The sequence below is a fragment of the Lynx rufus genome, unplaced genomic scaffold (assembly GCF_022079265.1).
Source record: "Lynx rufus isolate CCGP_SWC_20201006 ecotype Redwood Valley unplaced genomic scaffold, mLynRuf1.p SCAF_2, whole genome shotgun sequence".
NCBI classification, from domain to species: Eukaryota; Metazoa; Chordata; class Mammalia; order Carnivora; family Felidae; genus Lynx; species Lynx rufus.
This window is the reverse complement of record NW_025814834.1, coordinates 22,635,395-22,653,991: the sequence shown is the minus strand read 5'-3', so window position 1 is coordinate 22,653,991 and position 18,597 is coordinate 22,635,395. Positions and strand designations below refer to the sequence as shown.

General features: G+C 34.6%; 1 protein-coding gene across 1 annotated transcript in view; it reads left to right on the top strand.

The window, feature by feature from the left end:
• The window catches only part of SPAG16 (sperm associated antigen 16), a 992,367-nt gene extending 974,081 nt beyond the window's left edge, over positions 1 to 18,286 (top strand). Inside the window, exon 16 of the mRNA XM_047084254.1 lies at positions 18,111 to 18,286. Coding sequence (XP_046940210.1) covers positions 18,111 to 18,286 — 176 coding nt within the window. The remainder of the gene's footprint in view (positions 1 to 18,110) is intronic.
• Positions 18,287 to 18,597: the final 311 nt, after the last annotated feature.

Below are 18,597 nucleotides of genomic sequence, written 5' to 3'. Positions count from 1 at the left end.
GCACTGTTGGTGGGAATGCAAACTGGTGCAGCCACTCTGGAAAACAGTGTGGAGGTTCCTCAAAAAATTAAAAATAGATCTCCCCTATGACCCAGCAATAGCACTGCTAGGAATTGACCCAAAGGATACAGGAGTGCTGATGCAAAGGGGAACTTGTACCCCAATGTTTGTAGCAACACTTTCAACAATAGCCAAATGATGGAAAGAGCCTAAATGTCCAACAACTGATGAATGGATAAAGAAGTTGTGGTTTATATATACAACGGAATACTACTTGGCAATGAGAAAGAATGAAATATGGCCTTTTGTAGCAACGTGGATGGAGCTGGAGAGTGTTATGCTAAGTGAAATAAGCCAGGCAGAGAAAGACAGATACCAACCATATGGTTTCACTCATATCTGGATCCTGAGAAACTCAACAGAAGACCAGGGGGGAGGAGAAGGGGGGAAAATAAAGTTACCGAGAGGGAAGGGCAAACCGTAAGAGACTCTTAAATACTGAGAATAAACTGAGGGTTGAAGGGGGATGGGAGGGTGATGGGCATTGAGGAGGGCACCTGTTGGGATAAGCACTAGGTGTTGTATGGAAACCAATTTGACAATAAATTTCATATTAAAAAAATAAACTTAAAAAAACTAGATTTTCCTCTGACATCAGTAAATGGTATTCTAAATTCTTTGCAAAGCTCCAGGTGCATGGGGTCCCTGAATAAATATTATTTCAACACTGATCAGCTGCATAGGTGAGGACCAAGTTAGGAAACAGGTCTACAAGGATTCCTTAATGAAAGCAGGTGGCTGTTGATATTCTAAATAGATTCAATAATTAGTTTGAACATTTTTAGGACTTTAGGTGCATCTCACAAGGGATTTCTGTAATATTTAGAAGACAGCTCATGTAGGAAAGCACCTGTTCAAGATATTCATTCATGCTCACCTACTAGGGGAAAATATTTTATAAAACCAAAGTTCTGTTCCTAGCAAGGAAATACTTTATGTTTTGGATTTATTGACCTACCAAAATTTAGGAGTTTCTATGGTGCCAAAGAAATGCCTTCTTAAACAAGATATGAATTTCATGTGAAAGACATATATAATTATTATATTCATTTAAAACTATTTAGAGCAAGCACATAAAACATACTCTGTGGAGCAAAATTTACTTGCTTAATAAAATTCCATACTAAGCGTAAGTAATGTTACATTTTATCTTCAACAGCTGTTGTATCCATTTCACATTATCTACTCTAAGTTAAGGTAAACATATCTGCTTGACTATAGTACTAAAACAAGGTATCAAAGCTTTCCCTGCTCTATTGTCATTTTTATGTATGTTTTTAGCCAGAGAATTTTAAAATGCATTTATTTCTTAACATATGTTTATCTTTTGACACAAATTAATCTTTGTGCAAGCAGCACAACCTTATAAGAGAAAAGATAAGGTCTTTTAGCAAGCATATATGTAGTAAAAATACTGGAAAAGTTTATAAATTGTTACTGGTGCTCGGGCAAGTTAAATTCCCAACTAATTTTTTTTCTGAAATTTATTGATTAGAAATAGGATGCAAAATAAACTAAATCAAATTTCACATCTCTTTCAACGGTGTTTTTGAAATTCTGAGTAATGACCCAGGTTGAGCCATTAATGCAAATCCTCAAAACTTAAATAGTTTCTTGATACTTTTCATTTTGAGGCATCTTTTAAAGAAACAACAGATGCCTCTCCACATGCATTCTAAAAATCAATACAATTAATCAATAATACTCTCTGCAGGTAATAAATGCTGAGAAGCATTTCTGCCTATCTATATTGATCGAGAGAATTGCTTCAAATTGGTTCTGATGTGTATAAAAATCATTTCCTTATTGATCAAAACCTCTTTCCCCCTCTCTGATATGTTATTTTATATATGGCACACAATTTTTATAGACTTCACTTTTGCATATTTGTGATAAATTTCCTATGATCTGTGTATGAAACTAATTTGAATGAAATGTAAAATGGGTATTTTTGTTTGGGGGAATATATTGTTCAAAATTTAATCAAGGCATGAACAATTATGAGAAATTACTGAAGTTATTTTAATGAGAAATGAAATGATGTATTTTATTCACATTTTCATTATTTGTAATAAACATAAAAGTTTTGAGTCTGCTTCTATTGCTTATAACAGAATTTCATTCATGCAGACATATGTGTTTAATCCAGAATGATGTTATTCTTGATGATATAATAGAAAACTGCACAGTTTTAGGCAACTGTTGACTCATAATACTGCTGTCAAATTATATTTTGTAACATGATATATTTATAAATGAATTTTGTGACCCTTTTTTTAATATAAGTGTACAAACACAGGGTAATAAGAAAAGTGTGTCTTCTAAGTTAACTTTCTAAACAATAAGTTTATAGTTTCAATATATAGCATTTACTTAATTTCATTAAATAGGATTCTATTCACTTGACCCAAACAATATGTGAAACTAGGGGTACCTGAATGGCTCAGCGGGTTAAGCGTCAGACTCTTGATCTCAACTCAGGTCATGATCTGAGGTTCATGGGTTCAAGCCCTGCATCTAGCTCTGTGCCATCAGCGCAGATCCTGCTTGGGGTTCTGTTTCTGCTTCTCTCTGCCCTTTCCTGCTTGTGCTCGCTCACTCTCTCTCTCTCTCTCAAGATAGGTAAATAAACTTAAAAAAAATATGTGAAGTTACAGTTGCCTTAGCTAATAGTACCTGATAACTGATGGCTCATTGGGTAAGTTATTCAATGAAAGACTTTTCCAAATAAGCTCAACTTTCAAAGAATCTCAGCTTTAAATACATTTATTAGTGTACTGAATTACTCCTCTAATAAAGGAGTACCTGGGTGGCTCAGTTGGTTGAGCATCAGACTTCAGCTCAGGTCCTGATCTCAAGGTTCATGGGTTGGAGCCCAACATCGGGCTCTGGGCTGACAGCTCAGAGGTTGGACCTGCTTTAGATTCTGCATCTCCCTCTCTCCCTGCCCCTCCCTTGCTTGTTCTCTGTCTCTCTGTCTTTGTCTCTAAAATAAAGATTAAAAAAAGAAAAATCAAAGATTCCTATCAACATTATTTAGTAAATTTTAAAACCTACACTACCTGTTTTCCTTATTTAAATGTTCCATTACAAATGGCATCATTTTTGCTAGTAAATATACCACCTTGGGAAGTGTTACTGAACCACTATCTTTGCAAGACTTAACTACAAATTTATTTTACTCAGCTGTTCTACGTGAGGGAAAGAGAGAAGGTGGTGGAGTAGGAGGATCCTAAGCCCCCTCATCCCACAAATACAACTGGTTACATCAATGTAAATAACCCAGAAAATGACCTGAAGACTGGCAGGGCAGATTCCATAACTAAATATAGAGAAGAGGCCACGTTGAATAGTGTAGGAAGGGCAGAGGTGTGGTCAGGAGATAAAAGTACCTGTGGGACTGTCCACATGAGGAACACGGTGGTTGCAGAGAGGGGAGAGAAACAGACCCTCATACCAGGCACCTCAAGCAATAGGAACCCACAAAGGAAGATGAATCCCCATAACATTTGGCTTGGAAAACCAGAGGGACATAATTTCACAAGTACTTACAATCAGTGGGGTTTAACCCCCCTGGAACTTTACAATAATCTGACTTGGCTCTGATATTAGAAGACAATAGGAAACTGAATCTCTGCCCTTAAAAAGACAGCACAAATAATAGCCCCACAGAGATACTGTATGGAAGCAGCAGTTTGAAAAATGCCTGGGGTATATGGGAGAGAAATTTGTTTACTCATCTCAGAGTGTGTGCTGGAGGAATGGGAATTGTTAGAAAACTTCTCCAGAAACAAAGGAGCTAGTGAGTGCAATTTCCCTTCCCTGCTCCTCAATCTAGATACAAGGCCACCTGCAGGAATTCGCATAGCACCAACACTTTCCACCTAACTCACTAACTTGCTATATCAGCATGCTCTGACCCCTGTGTTCTCCTACAGACACACCCCCTCTGGCCAGGACAAAACTCCAGGTCTCCTCCCACAGCAAACACTGCTAACACTGTATGCCCCATCCCTGTACGCTTTTGCAGATTTGCCCCCTCCAATTCTGCCTGCCTCCGTCAGGCAGCTTCAAGTCCCCTCCTGCAGCAGATCAGGGCAGACCTTGTTGGCAATGTGCATCCCACATTTCCAATATTTCCTTGGCAGGAGCCCTTCCAAAGTGGCACCACAAGCTGGCAATATGCAAGCAGCCCTGACAAGGACCAGCACCATTCCAATGTGACTCTTGCCCCTGGAATAGGAAAAGATAACCACACACACCAGTCCAAATGCAGCCCCAAATATGGACTGGGAACAGATAACATCTGACTGCAGGCCCTCTCCACAAACAAAAGCTTCTCAGGGGACAACTCAGGGAAAGTACCCTGCAGTTCTGTGCTATTGCATCTCTAGCAAATGCCTGTTCTGACTCAACTCAAGCCCAAGGTAGCCCTAGACTAGCCCATAAACAACACAGGCACAAAACTCTGCATACAACAGGCAAAGAAAGCCATTGCAGATGACTAAACTGAAGGCAAATGCAGCTAAGCCACAACAGTATGGTGAATGCAAAACACATAGGAGACACCCTTGAAGCACCAGATTCTAGTGAACAGGGGAACTCCACTGTAGGGCACTATAGTACCTCTTCTTTATAAGGTCACTATTTTCAAGAGCAAGAGATGTAGCCGACTTTTCTTACACATAAAAGCAGACACAGAGTTAGACAAAATGAGGGGACAGAGGAATATGTCCCAAATGAAAGAACAGGACAAAATCACAGCAAGAGAATTAAATAAAACAGAGATAAGTAGCATGCCTGATAGAAAATTTAAAGCAATGGTTGTAAAGATACTCGATAGACTGGAGAAAAGAGTGGAGGACCTCAGTGAGACCCTTAACAAAGAAAAAAACATTAAAAAGGACCAATCAGAGATGAAGAAAGAAATTCAAGGCCACTAAACCAGCCCTACAAGAAATGTTAAAGGGAACTTTTTGAACCGAAAGGAAAGACCGTAGGTAATAGTAAAAAAAGTAGGAAGCACAAAAGCAGTAAAATTAAGTATAGCTATAAAAATCAGCCAAGGAATTCACAATATAAAAGGATGTGAAGTATGACACCATATACCTAAAATGTAGGGAGGAGAGAAGAATGGATTCAAAGTTAAATAACCATCAGCTTAATTTAGACAGCTATATGCACAAGATATCATATACAAACCTAATGGTAACCATAAATCAAAAACCTAATGGTAACCATGAATCAAAAAACAGTAATAGATATGCAAAAAATAAATGGAAAAGAATCAATGTCACTAAAGAAAGCCAGAAAACTGTGAGAGAAAAGAGCAAGAGAAGAAATAGAACTAAAAAACAGTCATAAGTAACAAAATGGCAGTCTATACACACCTATCAATAATTACTTTGCATTTAAATGGACTAAATGTGGGGTGTCTGAATGGCTCACTCGGTTAAGTGTTCAACTCTTGGTTTCAGCTCAGGTTATAATCTCATGGTTTGTGAGTTCAAGCCCCACACTGGGCTCTGTACTGAGGGTGCAGAGCCTGTTTGGGATTCTCTACCTCTCGCTTTGCCCCTCCCACACTCTCTCTCTCAAAATAAATAAACAAACTTAAATGGACTAAGTGCTCCAATCAAAAGTCATAAGGTGAAAAAATGGATAAAAAAGCAAGAGTCATCTAAATGCTGCCTACAAGAGACTTATTTCAGGGGCTCCTGGGTGGCTCAGTTGGTTAGGTGGCTGATTTCAGCTCAGGTCATGATCTCGTAGTTTGTGGGTTTGAGCCCAGTGTCAGATTCTGTGCTGACAGCTCAGAGCGTGGAGCCTGCTTCAGATTCTGTATCTGCCTCTCTCTATCTCTCTCTCTCTGTTCCTCCCCTACTCTCTCTCTCTCTCAAAAATAAACATTAAAAAAATTTAATGAAAAAAGAGACTTATTTCAGAATTAAAGTCACACTCAGATTGAAAGTAAAGGGATGGAAAAGCATTTACTATGCAAATGGAAGTGAAAAGAAAGCCAGGGTAGCAAAACTTGTATCAGATAAAATAGACTGTAAAAAAAAAAAAGGCTACAACAAAAGAAAAAGAAGGACACTATATAATCCTAAAGGGAACAATCCAATAAGATATAACAATGTAAATATTTACTCATCCAACATGGGCAGCACCCAAATACCTAAAGCAGTTAATAACAAACATAAAATAAGTATTGATTATAATATAGTAATAGTAGGAGATTTTAACACTCTACTTATATCAATGGATAGATCATCCAAGCAGAAAACCAACAAGAAAACAGTGGCTTTGAATGATACTTTGGGCCAGATGGATCTAACAGTTATATTCAGAATATTCCATCCTAAAACAGCAGAATACACATGCTTTTCAAGTGTTCATGGAACATTATGCAGAATAGATCACAAATTAGTCCACAAATCAAGTCTCAACAAATTAAAAAAGATCAATCATACTATGCATCTTTTCCAACCACAACACTATGAAACTAGAAATCAACCACAAGAAAAAAATCTGGAAAGAACACAAATACATGGAGGTTAAATAACATGCTACTAAACAATGAATAGTTCAACTAAGAAATCAAAGAGGAAATTTTTTAAAATACATGGAGACAAATGACAATGAAAACACAACAGTCCAAAATCTTTGGGATACAGCAAAAGCTGTCCTAAGAGGGAAGTTTATATCAATATATGCCTACCTTAAGAAGCACGAAAAATCTCAAATAAACAACTGAAACTTACACCTAAAGGAGATAGAAGAAGAAAAAACAAAACCCAAAACCAGTAGAAGAAAGAAAATATAGAAGATTAGAGCAGAAGTAAATGAAATAGAAACTAAAAAATGATAGAACACATCAACGAAACCAGGACCTGTTTTTTGAAAAGATAAACAAAATTGATACCTTTAGCCAGATACATTAAAAAAAGAGAGAGATGATTCAAATAAACAAAATTAGAAATGAAAGAGGAGAAATAACAATGAAGATCACAGAAATACAAAGGATTGTAAGAAAATATTATGGAAAAGTATATGCCAACAAATTGGATAACCTAGGATATATTCCTAGAAACAGAACCTCCCAAAACTCAATCAGGAAAAAATAGAAATTTGAACAGATAGATTACCAGCACTGAAATTTAATCATTAATAATAATAAATAAATAAAAACTCCCAACAAACAAATCTGTGACCAGATGGCTTCACAAGTGAATTCTAGCAACTATTTAATGAAGATTCAATACCTGTTCTTCTTAAACTGTTCCGAATATAGAAGAGAAGGAAAGCTTTTAAATTCATTCTGAGGCTAGCATTAACCTGATAGTAAAACCAGATAAAGAACCAGATAGTAAAACCAGAAAATAAAAAAAAAAACCACCACCACAACAACAAAAGAGAACTACAGGGAAGTTATCTCTGATAAACATAGATGCTAAAATCCTCAACAACATATTAGCAAACTGAATCCAACAATACATTTTAAGAAAATCTCTCAACATGATCAACTGGGATTTATTCTCAAGGTGAAAGAGTGGTTCAATAATCTCAAAGCAAACGACCTGATACATCACATCAACAAGAGAAAGAATAAAAATCATATGATGTCAACAGATGCAGAAAAAGAATTTGACATTTACAATATCCATTTATGATAAAAACACTCAACAAAGTAGATTTAGAGGGAACATACCTAAACATGATAAAGGCCATATAAAAAATTCACAGTTAACATCATACTTAATGGTGAAAAATGGAGACATTTTCTGCTAAGATAAAGAACAAGTTAAGAATGTCCACACTCAACACTTTTCTTCAACACAGTACTAGAAGTCCTGGTCAGAGCACTTGGAAGGAAGGAAGGAAGGAAGGAAGGAAGGAAGGAAGGAAGGAAGGAAGGAAGAAAAAGAAAAAGGAAGGAAGGAATAAAGAAAACGCATGTAAATTGGTGGGGAAGAAATGAAACTTTCACTATTTGCAGATGACATGATACTATATAGAGAAAACCCTAAAGCCTCCACCAAAAAACTACTTAGAACTGATAAATGAATTCAGTAAGGTGGCAGAATATAAAATCAATATACAGAAATTTCTTGCATTTCTATACACTAATAATGAAGCAACAAAAAGAAATTAAGAATCCCATTTACAATTGCACCAAAAATAAAAATTAAAAAAAAAAAACCTAGGAATAAACTTAACCAAGAGGTAAAAGATCTGTACTCTGAAAACTATGAAATGCTGATGAAAGAAATTGAAGATGACACAAAGAAATGGAAAGATATTCCATGCTCCTGGGTTGGAAGAACAAATATTGTTAAAATGCTCATATTACCCAAAGCAATCTACAGATTTAATCCAATCCCTACCAAAATACCAATAGCATTTTTGACAGAACTGGAACAATCTTAAAATTTGCATGGAACCACAAAAGACCCCAAAGATTGCCAAAGCAATCTTGAAAGGAAGAACAGGAGCTCCTAGGAGGCTCAGTTGGCTCAGCATCTGACTTCAGCTCAGGTCATGATCTCGCGGTCCATGAGTTCGAGTCCCATGTCAGGTTCTGTATTAACAGCTCGGAGTCTGGAGCCTGCTTTGGATTCTGATTCTGTGTCTCCCTTTCTCTCTGCCCCTCCCTGCTCATACTCAGTTTCTCTCTCTCTCCCTTCCCCCCCAAATAATAAACATTTAAAAATTAAAATATTAAAAATAATAATGAAGATGGAAGTATCACAATCCTAGATTTCAATATATTTTATAGTATACAAAGCTGTAGTAACCAGAACAGTATAGTACTGGCACAAAAACAGACACATAGATCAATGGGACAGAATAGAGAGTCCAGAAATAAACTCGTGAATATATGGTCAATTAATCTTCAACAAAAGAGGCAAGAATATGGAGTGGAAAAAAGTCTCTTCAACAAATGGTGTTGGAAAAACTAGACAGCTACATACAAAAGAATAAAACTGGACCACTTTCTTAACACCATACACAAAAATGAACTCAAAATGGATTAAAGACCTAAATGTGAGACCCAAAACCATGAAAATTCTAAAAGAGAGCACAGGCAGTAAGTTCTCTGATGTTGGTCATAGCAACATCCTTCTAAATATGTCTCCTGAGGTAAGGGAAACAAAAGCAAAAATAAATTATTGGGACTACATAAAAAGTTTCTGCACAGAAAAGGAAATAATCAACAAAACTAAAAAGCAACATGCTGAATGAGAGAAGATAGTTACAAATGACATATCTGATAAAGGGTTAGTAGCCAAAATATATAAAGAACTTACTTATATAACACAACACCAAAAAATAAAATAAAATCCAATTAAAAATGGACATGAGACATTAACAGACATTTCTCCAAAGATACAGATGGCCAACAGACACATGAAACACCATTCAACATTACTAATCATCAGAGAAATGCAAATCAAAAACAGAATGGGATATCAATTCACACCTGCCAGAATGGCTCAAATCAAAAACACAAGAAACAACAAGTATTCACAAAGGTGTGGAGAAAAAGGAATCCTTATGCACTGTTGGTGGGAGTATAAACTAGTGCAGCCATTGTGGGAAACAGTGTGGAGTTTCCTCAAAAAATTAAAAATAGAACCAGCATATGATCTTGTAATTCCACTACTGGGTATTACTCAAATAATACAGATATACTAATTTGAAAAGATACACGTGCCCCTATGTTTTTTGCATTATTTACATTATTACAGCATTATTTACAACAGCCAAATTATGGAAGCAGCCCAAGTGTCCATCAATAGATGAATGCATAAAGAAAAAAAAAATAGATGAATGTATAAAAATAGATGAATGGATAAAGTACACACACACACATGCATGCACAGGATGGATTATTATTCAGCCATTAAAAAGAATGAAATCTTGCTATTTGCAACAACATGAATGGATCTAGAAGGTAAAATGCTAAGCAGAATAAGTCAATTAGAGAAAGACAAACACCATATGATTTCATCCATATGTGGAATTTAAGAAAAAACAAATGAACAAAGAAAAAGGGAAACAAAGCAAAAAACAGACTTTTAATCATAGAGAACAATGGTGTAGAGAACATTCTGATGGTTATCAGAGGGGAGGTGGGTGGGAGGATGGGTGAAATCAGTGAAGGGGGGATTAAGAGTGCTCTCATGATGAGCACTGAGTAATGTATAGAATTGTTGAATCACTGTATTGTATACCTGAAACTAATATAATGCTGTATATTTATGAGAATTCTTAAAAAATGTTTTATGCATCTCAATTTTTATTTGCAATTTCAGGGAATATGAATTGTCATATTGACAACTGAGTTCCCAATAACTCAGATACCTTAGATAATTTTATCAATCTAACAACTTAACTTTGTCTGTAATTCTGAAGATATCCTTCAGGTATAAGAAATTAAGTTGACATCTTTCAACAAAACAAGAACTTTCTCATTCCATGAATAACCTGTGTAAGGAATTGGGAAAAATATATTAACTATATTCAAAAATACTGTTTAGGAGAGTCTGAGACAATGTTAGTCAAATAAGCATCAGAAGGAAGCTATATTCTTGTTTTTTTTTCCTCTAGAGCAAAAATGACATGATAAATTTTTATAACATATAAAATACAAAACACATATAAAACACTTATCTGAAGTTGTGGAGGTATTTTTTTGTGTTTGATTTGTTTTGATATTTGCTCACTAAGGCACTGTTGAATGTCGGGCACATGGATGGACTCTGAGTGCTACAAGAATAAAAGCTGCTTTTCTAAGCACCCCCACCCTTATTCCCAGGAAGCTAATTGTACAGTAAGATTCTTGGAGTCAATAAGTGCCATTAGGGTAACCACAGAAATGAAATTTTGAAATATTTCTTTTACTTAAATAGAAATTAACTTTAAAGTATTCCTAGGAGCAAGCACATATTTAGCTGGAAACTGGAGCTACACACCCAAGAGATGTTTACTCTGACTCATATTGCATTTTAGTAAAGGAAGCTTAATCACAGTGGGAGAGACAATATTGAGCCAATCAATAAAAATTCATCCGAGGTATTAGGGTATGATGTAAATGATGAGAGCATGAGCTTTGGGGTCATATAGCCCTCAAGTCCAGACTCCACTACTTATAGGCTGTGTGGCCTTGGAGAAGTCACTTTCATCTCTCTAAGCCTCATTTTCTTCTTGTATGAAGTAGGATATGTGCTAGCACTGTCCAATAGAAATATAATATGAACCACATACATAATTAAACATTTTTAGTAGCCATGCTTTTAAAAAATAGGTGAAATTAATTTTATAATACATTTTATCACATGCAATCAAAACAAAATAAAATATTTTGCATTTTGTTCCTAAAGTCTGAAATCTGAACATTTTACAATTACTGCATATTTCAGTATGCTGCAAGTGCTTAAGTATTTGAAGTGCTCAATAGCTGCATGTGAGTCACATATGCTATAGTGGAATGTGCTGGTATATATCTACCCCATAGGGTTGTAAGGATAAAATGAGATAACATGTATAAAGGACTTAGAACAGTGCTTGGCAGATAACAAAGACTAAAATATTTAATTGTGAAAAATGTTACTAATACTGAGGATTGAGTACAACAGCCTATGTTGTACTCATTCCCCTCAGCTGGGAGGGGAATGCAAAAATATGGCATGTCCCTGTTCCCAAGTAATTACAAAGTTAAGAAGGTAAGACAAATACACAGCTAACATATATTTATTGTGGCATCTTATTACATATGAATGGCATGAATAAAATGAAATGAATGTTCAGAAAAGGAAGATCTCCACTAGAGATGTCTTATATCAACAAGAAGAAGAAAGTCATTTTGAACTGGGACGTAACAAATGGGTTCAACTTTTATTATGAAGATATGGTTGGGGACCATGGAAATAGCTAAGAAAAATATTTCACCAGAGGGAATAACAGAAGCAATAATCCAAAGATGGGGAGGTGAAAAATAAATGCAAGAAATGGTGGCAAATCATTTGATGGAGAATATAGGGTTCATGTAAAAGTGTATTTGATTAAATAAATGCCAACTTGGAGTATAGAGGTCTTAAAAGTCATGCTAAGATACTAGAACATTATTCAGTGTCAGAAGGCAATAGTAAAAAGAGCACAGATTTGGGAGTCAAAGATCTGATTTCAACCAGGTTCTTCAACTGCCTTAAATACTTTTTCTTGCCTTGGGGAAGTCATTCATCTCAGCTGTTCATTTGCAAAAAAAGATGTTTGAATGTAAAAGCCTGAAAGGGGCACCTGGGTGGTGTCAGCTCAAGTCATGATCTTGCAATTTGTGAGTTTGAGCCTCACATCAGGCTCACTGCTGTCAGTGTGGAGCCCACTTGGGAAACTCTGTCTCTCTCTCTTTCCCTTCCTCTCTCACTTCTGTGCATTCTCTCTCAAAAACAAAATAAATATTTTTTTTAATTTAAATAAATAAATAAAACCCGAGCATTTCAGAGTTGTAAGGAGTCTCTTTGTTGCTGCTGCTGCTTTTGGTGTTGTTCTATTAAAATTTATGGTATTTTAAAATAGGAGGGACATTACTGAAGAAACACCTTAGGAGTTAATATATGTAGATTTTAAAGTAAAGAAATGATAATAAAAATGATCATTTGGTGTACCATTTCAATGGCGGTGACAAATAAAAACAAGGACTTGTCATTCTGTGAACGTAACAGCTGAAAATTAGCAAACTGTAGAAAGTTAGTAAAAATGAATGGATAGAACTTGGGCTGAGGTTGGAGAGGGAGAAAGTTGAGAAATGAATGTCACAGTAGTTTGATGTCTGAAAAACAGAATATAGTACCAAAACAGAAATGGAAGAACTAAAAAGATAATTTTGACAGAAATATGAGAAGGGATTTAACATGAATATCTTTATCAGTTGGGTATGATTTTTAATATGTATGATATATGCATTATAAGGTTATATATTTAAGAATTAATGGAGATACATATATCTCCCTCAAGAATATGGATGTTTTAGTTTTAGAGTCCCATAAAGTAGTAAAATCAACACTGAATAAAAGACTTATGAGATTAACACGAGCATTAAACTTAAGAGCCTATTTACCTATGAAACTCAGTGGCATTCATAGAAAAGCCCCAAAGTGTCATACTTACCTGAATCTTAATTTATAGAAGAAACACTAAGGCAAGAAATGAAGCAAGACTTTTTGAATAATAAAGATTTTGACTAAAGTTCCAGATTTACCTTTTCTGAGTCCCATTCTCCATTAGCTAAAAAGGGAGAATCTATCTCTACCTCTCAGGGTTAAATGCAGAACATGTGAGGTAACATGTGGTGCTCTAGATACCCAATAAATGATAGCTATTGTTTCATGTCATTCTGATAAACCCGAAAGACAAAGAAATGTACTCATATCCTTTCTACTTAAAAAAATGTCATAAGGGTCTTATCACATCTTAACTCCTATGCAACAAGCAGGGATTAAGTACTCAATGTGTCAAGTTTCACGATTGGTGTCAAAATATTATAACCTTCAGACGCCTGGCTTGATCTCTGGGTTGTGAATTTGATCTCCACGTTGGGTGTAGAGATTACTTAAAAATAAAATCTTTTGGGGTGCCTGGGTGGCTCAGTCAGTTGGGCGTCCAACTTTGGCTCAGGTCATGATCTCCCAGATCGTGGGTTCAAATCCCATGTCAGGCTCTGTGCTGACAACTTGCAGCCTGGAGCCTGCTTCAGATTCTGTGTCTCCCTTTCTGTCTGCCCCTCCTTTGCTCATACTCTGTCTCTCTCTCTCTTTCAAAAATAAATAAACATTTACAAAATTAAAAAAATATATATTAAAAAATATATTGTAATCTTAAGAATTTGCCTTGGTTAGCAGGCAAGTGTTAAAAAGTTTAAAATAACTCTTGGCTCTTCTAGGTGTAGATTCTTAAAATCAAATTGAGTTTTCACACATATATGTATCTAAAATGAATTAAAAACTTTTCACTTTGAAAAAGTGCCAATATTTCATTTGCACATTCTATTAGCATGGGATTAAGACTTTCCAATTTGTTGGTTTATCCAAAGTTATTGCATATACCCAGAAAAAATTTTACCACTGGATTTTCATGAGCTAATTCATTCTATAAACTTCTTCAAGAGATTCTATTGCTAATGTAGCTTAAATAAGTAGGTGCATTCAAATATTCAAGTTTTTATACCAAATCCAATTGAGATGGCTTTGTGTAAGACACTATTAGACACATTTTTCAAAAATTTACCTTTTAAACAAAGCATAAAGAAGCCATGCCGTCAGCAAATTTATATATTTATTTAGAACTAAATTTCAGGGACGCCTGGGTGGCTCAGTCAGTTAAGCATCCGACTTTGGCTCAGGTCATGATCTCATGGTTCGTGAGTTGGAACCCCACATTGGGCTCTGCTGACAGCTCAGAGCCTGGAGCCTGCTTTGGATTCTGTGTCTCCCTCTCTCTGCTCCTCCCCCACTCATATTCTCTCTCTCTCTCTTTCAAAAATAAATAAAGCTTAAAAAAATTTTAGAACTAAAATTTCAGAGACCTACTAATTTTCAAAGGTTGGCTGTCTCATTTAATAGCAGAGCAATAGTTTGGGTAGGTAAAATTTACTGCTTATCTTCTAAGCCAAAAGAAATTGGAAAATTCATCCGATAGAGTAAAATGGATACCCACACACGTAATCCTCATTCAAACCTCATTGGTCATCAAAGAAGATGCTGATTTAACCAATAAGAAAGTATTCTGAAGTCTTGGTAAATAAAAATATAGATTAAGTTTTTCAGAGATGTGTGAATGAAGAGATAGTAATAAGCACTCACTGTTGATATATACTAAGTTACTTATATGAAAGAATAGCAGTTACAAAATTATGTCAATCTTCTCCACCTGCTTATTTTGTTTCTATTCTGTGAAAAGTTTGGTCATCCTAAAAACTTAAATGTTAACAAAAGAAACAAAGCAAGTCATTTTTTATATAATAGATGTTCAAATCTTTATATTTTATTTTAAAATACATTTATGAATCAACTTGGCTATTTCTATTTTTAAATCAGTGTTGGTTAACTACTCTATGTTTTTAAATTAGATACTTTAAATCTATGTGATATTTATGGGATATGTGCATTCACAACTTGGTATAATTATTCTTATTAAAATACTATGCTAAATGACATTTAAATTAATCTATTCAGGAATTACAAGTTACATGACAATTGTTTTGGTTAAGTTTTGTTATAACATTTTAATCAAATATTTAAAGTATAAATATATAATTTATCATTTTTTGTTATTTCACATTTTTAAGGAGGCATATTAACTTTAATATAAGCATTAGTACAAATTTTCATAAATTGTCATCATACTGCTAAAAATTTTATTTCTACCATATTTTTATTCCATTGATTAAGTTTTGCTGTGGATAAATCTTCCTAAATTTGTCATTAAGACTGTGACATTGAAAAAAAAAGACAAATGATTTATATCATGATTTATTTTTCATTGCCAATCACCAAGATATTTAGAAAGATACTTATGCACATGTCTGTAAATACTCCATTTTCTAGAGATTCTATCAATAATCATACTGTGATTTTGTTTTTTGTTTTGTTTTGTTTTTGAGAGTGCCATCTCTCTCTCACACCAACTAGATACTAGTGTAGTAACTGACACATTCTGATAAGTAATTTGGAAAATCTTCGAGCCTAGAAAGAGTTCAGCATTTCAATTCCCAGTAAAGCTAATTTTAGGTCAGACATTGTATGCCATGTAATAACTCATATACTTTTTAAAAAATTTTTTAAGTTTATTTATTTTCAGAGAGACAGAGACAGTGTGAGTGGGAGAGGGGAAGAGAGAGAGGGAGAAAGAGAGAGAATCCCAAGCAGGCTCCACACAGCCAGCCCAGGGTCCCTTGTGGGGCTTGAACTCACAAACTGTGAGATCATGACCTAAGTGGAAATTGAGTCTGATGCTTGACTGACTGAGCCAACCAGGTGACCCTAATGTATATACTTTGAAGTTGAACATGATTATAAATTTACACACATTTTAGGAATGAGTTATTTTATATACATAATCACAATCTTGCAATCGTCTGAAAATGAGTTCAAGTAAACCTGAAAATCTCACCATTAACTTGCTGACTCAAATCTGTTCTATCAGAGATGAAATTTTGAAAAACCTGAGGCATGGTGCTGCTGAATTATATAACCCTATCATTATGTTCTTGTATTATTTTCTCTGTTCTATTGAACTTTCAGAAGTTACCAAGAACATTCATAATTGTTTCTAATTATGATTGTTAAAGATTTGACTTCAACAAAAGATAATTGTTTAAAGCTAAATCTTTTCCTTTCTCTTTATGGACTTTGATTCTGTTTGGTTTCAAAAATAGAAAATAATATTTGTCCCCTTCCTAGCTGTTATATGAAGACTACAAGAAAAATAGTAAAGTCACAAATAGCAATTGTCTATAGAATGAGGCTAGAAGTGGAATCCATATGTAATGCCTCTGTCAGCAAAGACTTGTAGAAGAGGGTTATAATAAATATTCGCATCTGCTTCTTTGGACACTCTAATCCATCCTAAGGATCTTTGCTGTGTCAGGCTTTGTTCTAGATGAAGTAGCCCAGTAGTTATAAAGGTTTGCAAATAGGCCATATTTATCATGGTTAGCTTTACTTTTATAACTTTTCTCTGTTTTTGAAATAATCATGACAATTTGGAATATAATTTGTGATTAAATATTTTACTGTGACTTTTACAACAATATCATTTAAAAATTTTTACTGTGAAACAAAAATTTTATTTTCACAATATATCACCTACTTACAATCTGTCAAGAAGGCATCATTGATAATAATACTATGCTGGATGTGGAAAACACAATGACTAAAATCCCAGGCTATGGATTCAAAGTGATTAAATGATAGCTCTCTCCATACGTACCGTGTTCTCTTGAGCAAGTCACTTTGCCTTTCCAAACCTCTCTTTGTTCATCATATAATGAAGTTAATATTTTCTTCGTCATTAGATTCTTGTAAGGATTACATGAAGTTATTCATATACTAGGTACTAAATCTAGTATCTAACATGTTGAGAGTTTAATTAATTTTAAATGTTATTACTGGAATAATAATACGCCTTCTAAGTATGATTAGATAATCCCACAGATAGTACTAATATTATGCTTATCTACCCCACATACTGACTTTATATAAACTTATTCTATTATTTTTACTTACCTCTAAACTTCCTGATAGTTTGCTACTACTTTAACAAAAGTATTAGCATTGGATTGCTGATATGTTTTTCACTTGACGGAAATTATTCACTAAAAATTATACAGTATAAAAATTATGAGAATACTCTGTGCTATATTTAGCTCTTATGCAATATAAATTTAGTTTAACATAATTTTGAATGTTAAATTAGAGTAAAAAACCTAAGTCATCCTTTAAATGAGAGTATCTATTTTCACTCCAACTCCAAAAGAAAGTTCATAAGTGTCAAAGTTTTTAAAGCATAAATGTATATTATAATTAAGTAAAGATTTAGCATAATTATAACAAGTTAAAGTATAATGCAAAGTTGAAAATGTAAATTATCCATTATATAGGGACATAGATTTTGAACCTATGCTTTTGGACATTTTTTCACAAATAATTGACTTGAAAAATAAACCTGCATTGCTCAGTTGATTTCATCCTCATCTTCTCAAAATTCTTTACTAATTCCCAAAATATAAAGAGAGTAGCAGGGCATTTGATGACCTCTGCATATAAAGGAGGTAGAGCATTATGTTTTACTTCCTTATTTTAAACTTTTTATAATCTAACCATTGGCATGTCTTCATTTTGACTGGAATTATTTCCTACACAGATGAGAGCTCATATTTAATGACTGACATCTAACATGAGTGTTGAATTACAACTGAAACTGTTTCCATTGCTTATAAACTATGACTGCTTGAAATTAAACTTTGATATTCTCTCTTTCTCTCTCAGGTCGAGTTTTAGCTCAGGCGAGTGGCAATGGGGTTATCCATTTGCTGGATCTTAAATCAGGGCAGATTCACAAATTGATGGGCCACGAGAGTGAGGCTCACACAGTCGTGTTTTCTCATGACGGAGAGTATTTGTTTTCCGGAGGTTCTGACGGCACCGTTCGAACGTGGTCTTGATGGTCAGCATATCTCACTACAGAGGGCATTCTCTTTAAGGCTTGAAAATACCTTGCGTAGTACCAGATCAGGAAATATCTGGTTAAATATGCAAGCAGGTAACATTTACAATTTGCCTGCAAACATGCTTTGGACATGTATTTTAGTGCTCGTACTGTTACCAATAAAAAAATAACTTTTGCTCATTTATTTGTGTCTGGGTCTCTTTTTCTTTCCCATTTTGATAAGAATTTAGAGACAGAGCGTCTTTGCTAGGGGTTTGAAAGAAACAGCTTTACAATGACGCCTAATGACAGACTAGATGAATTACA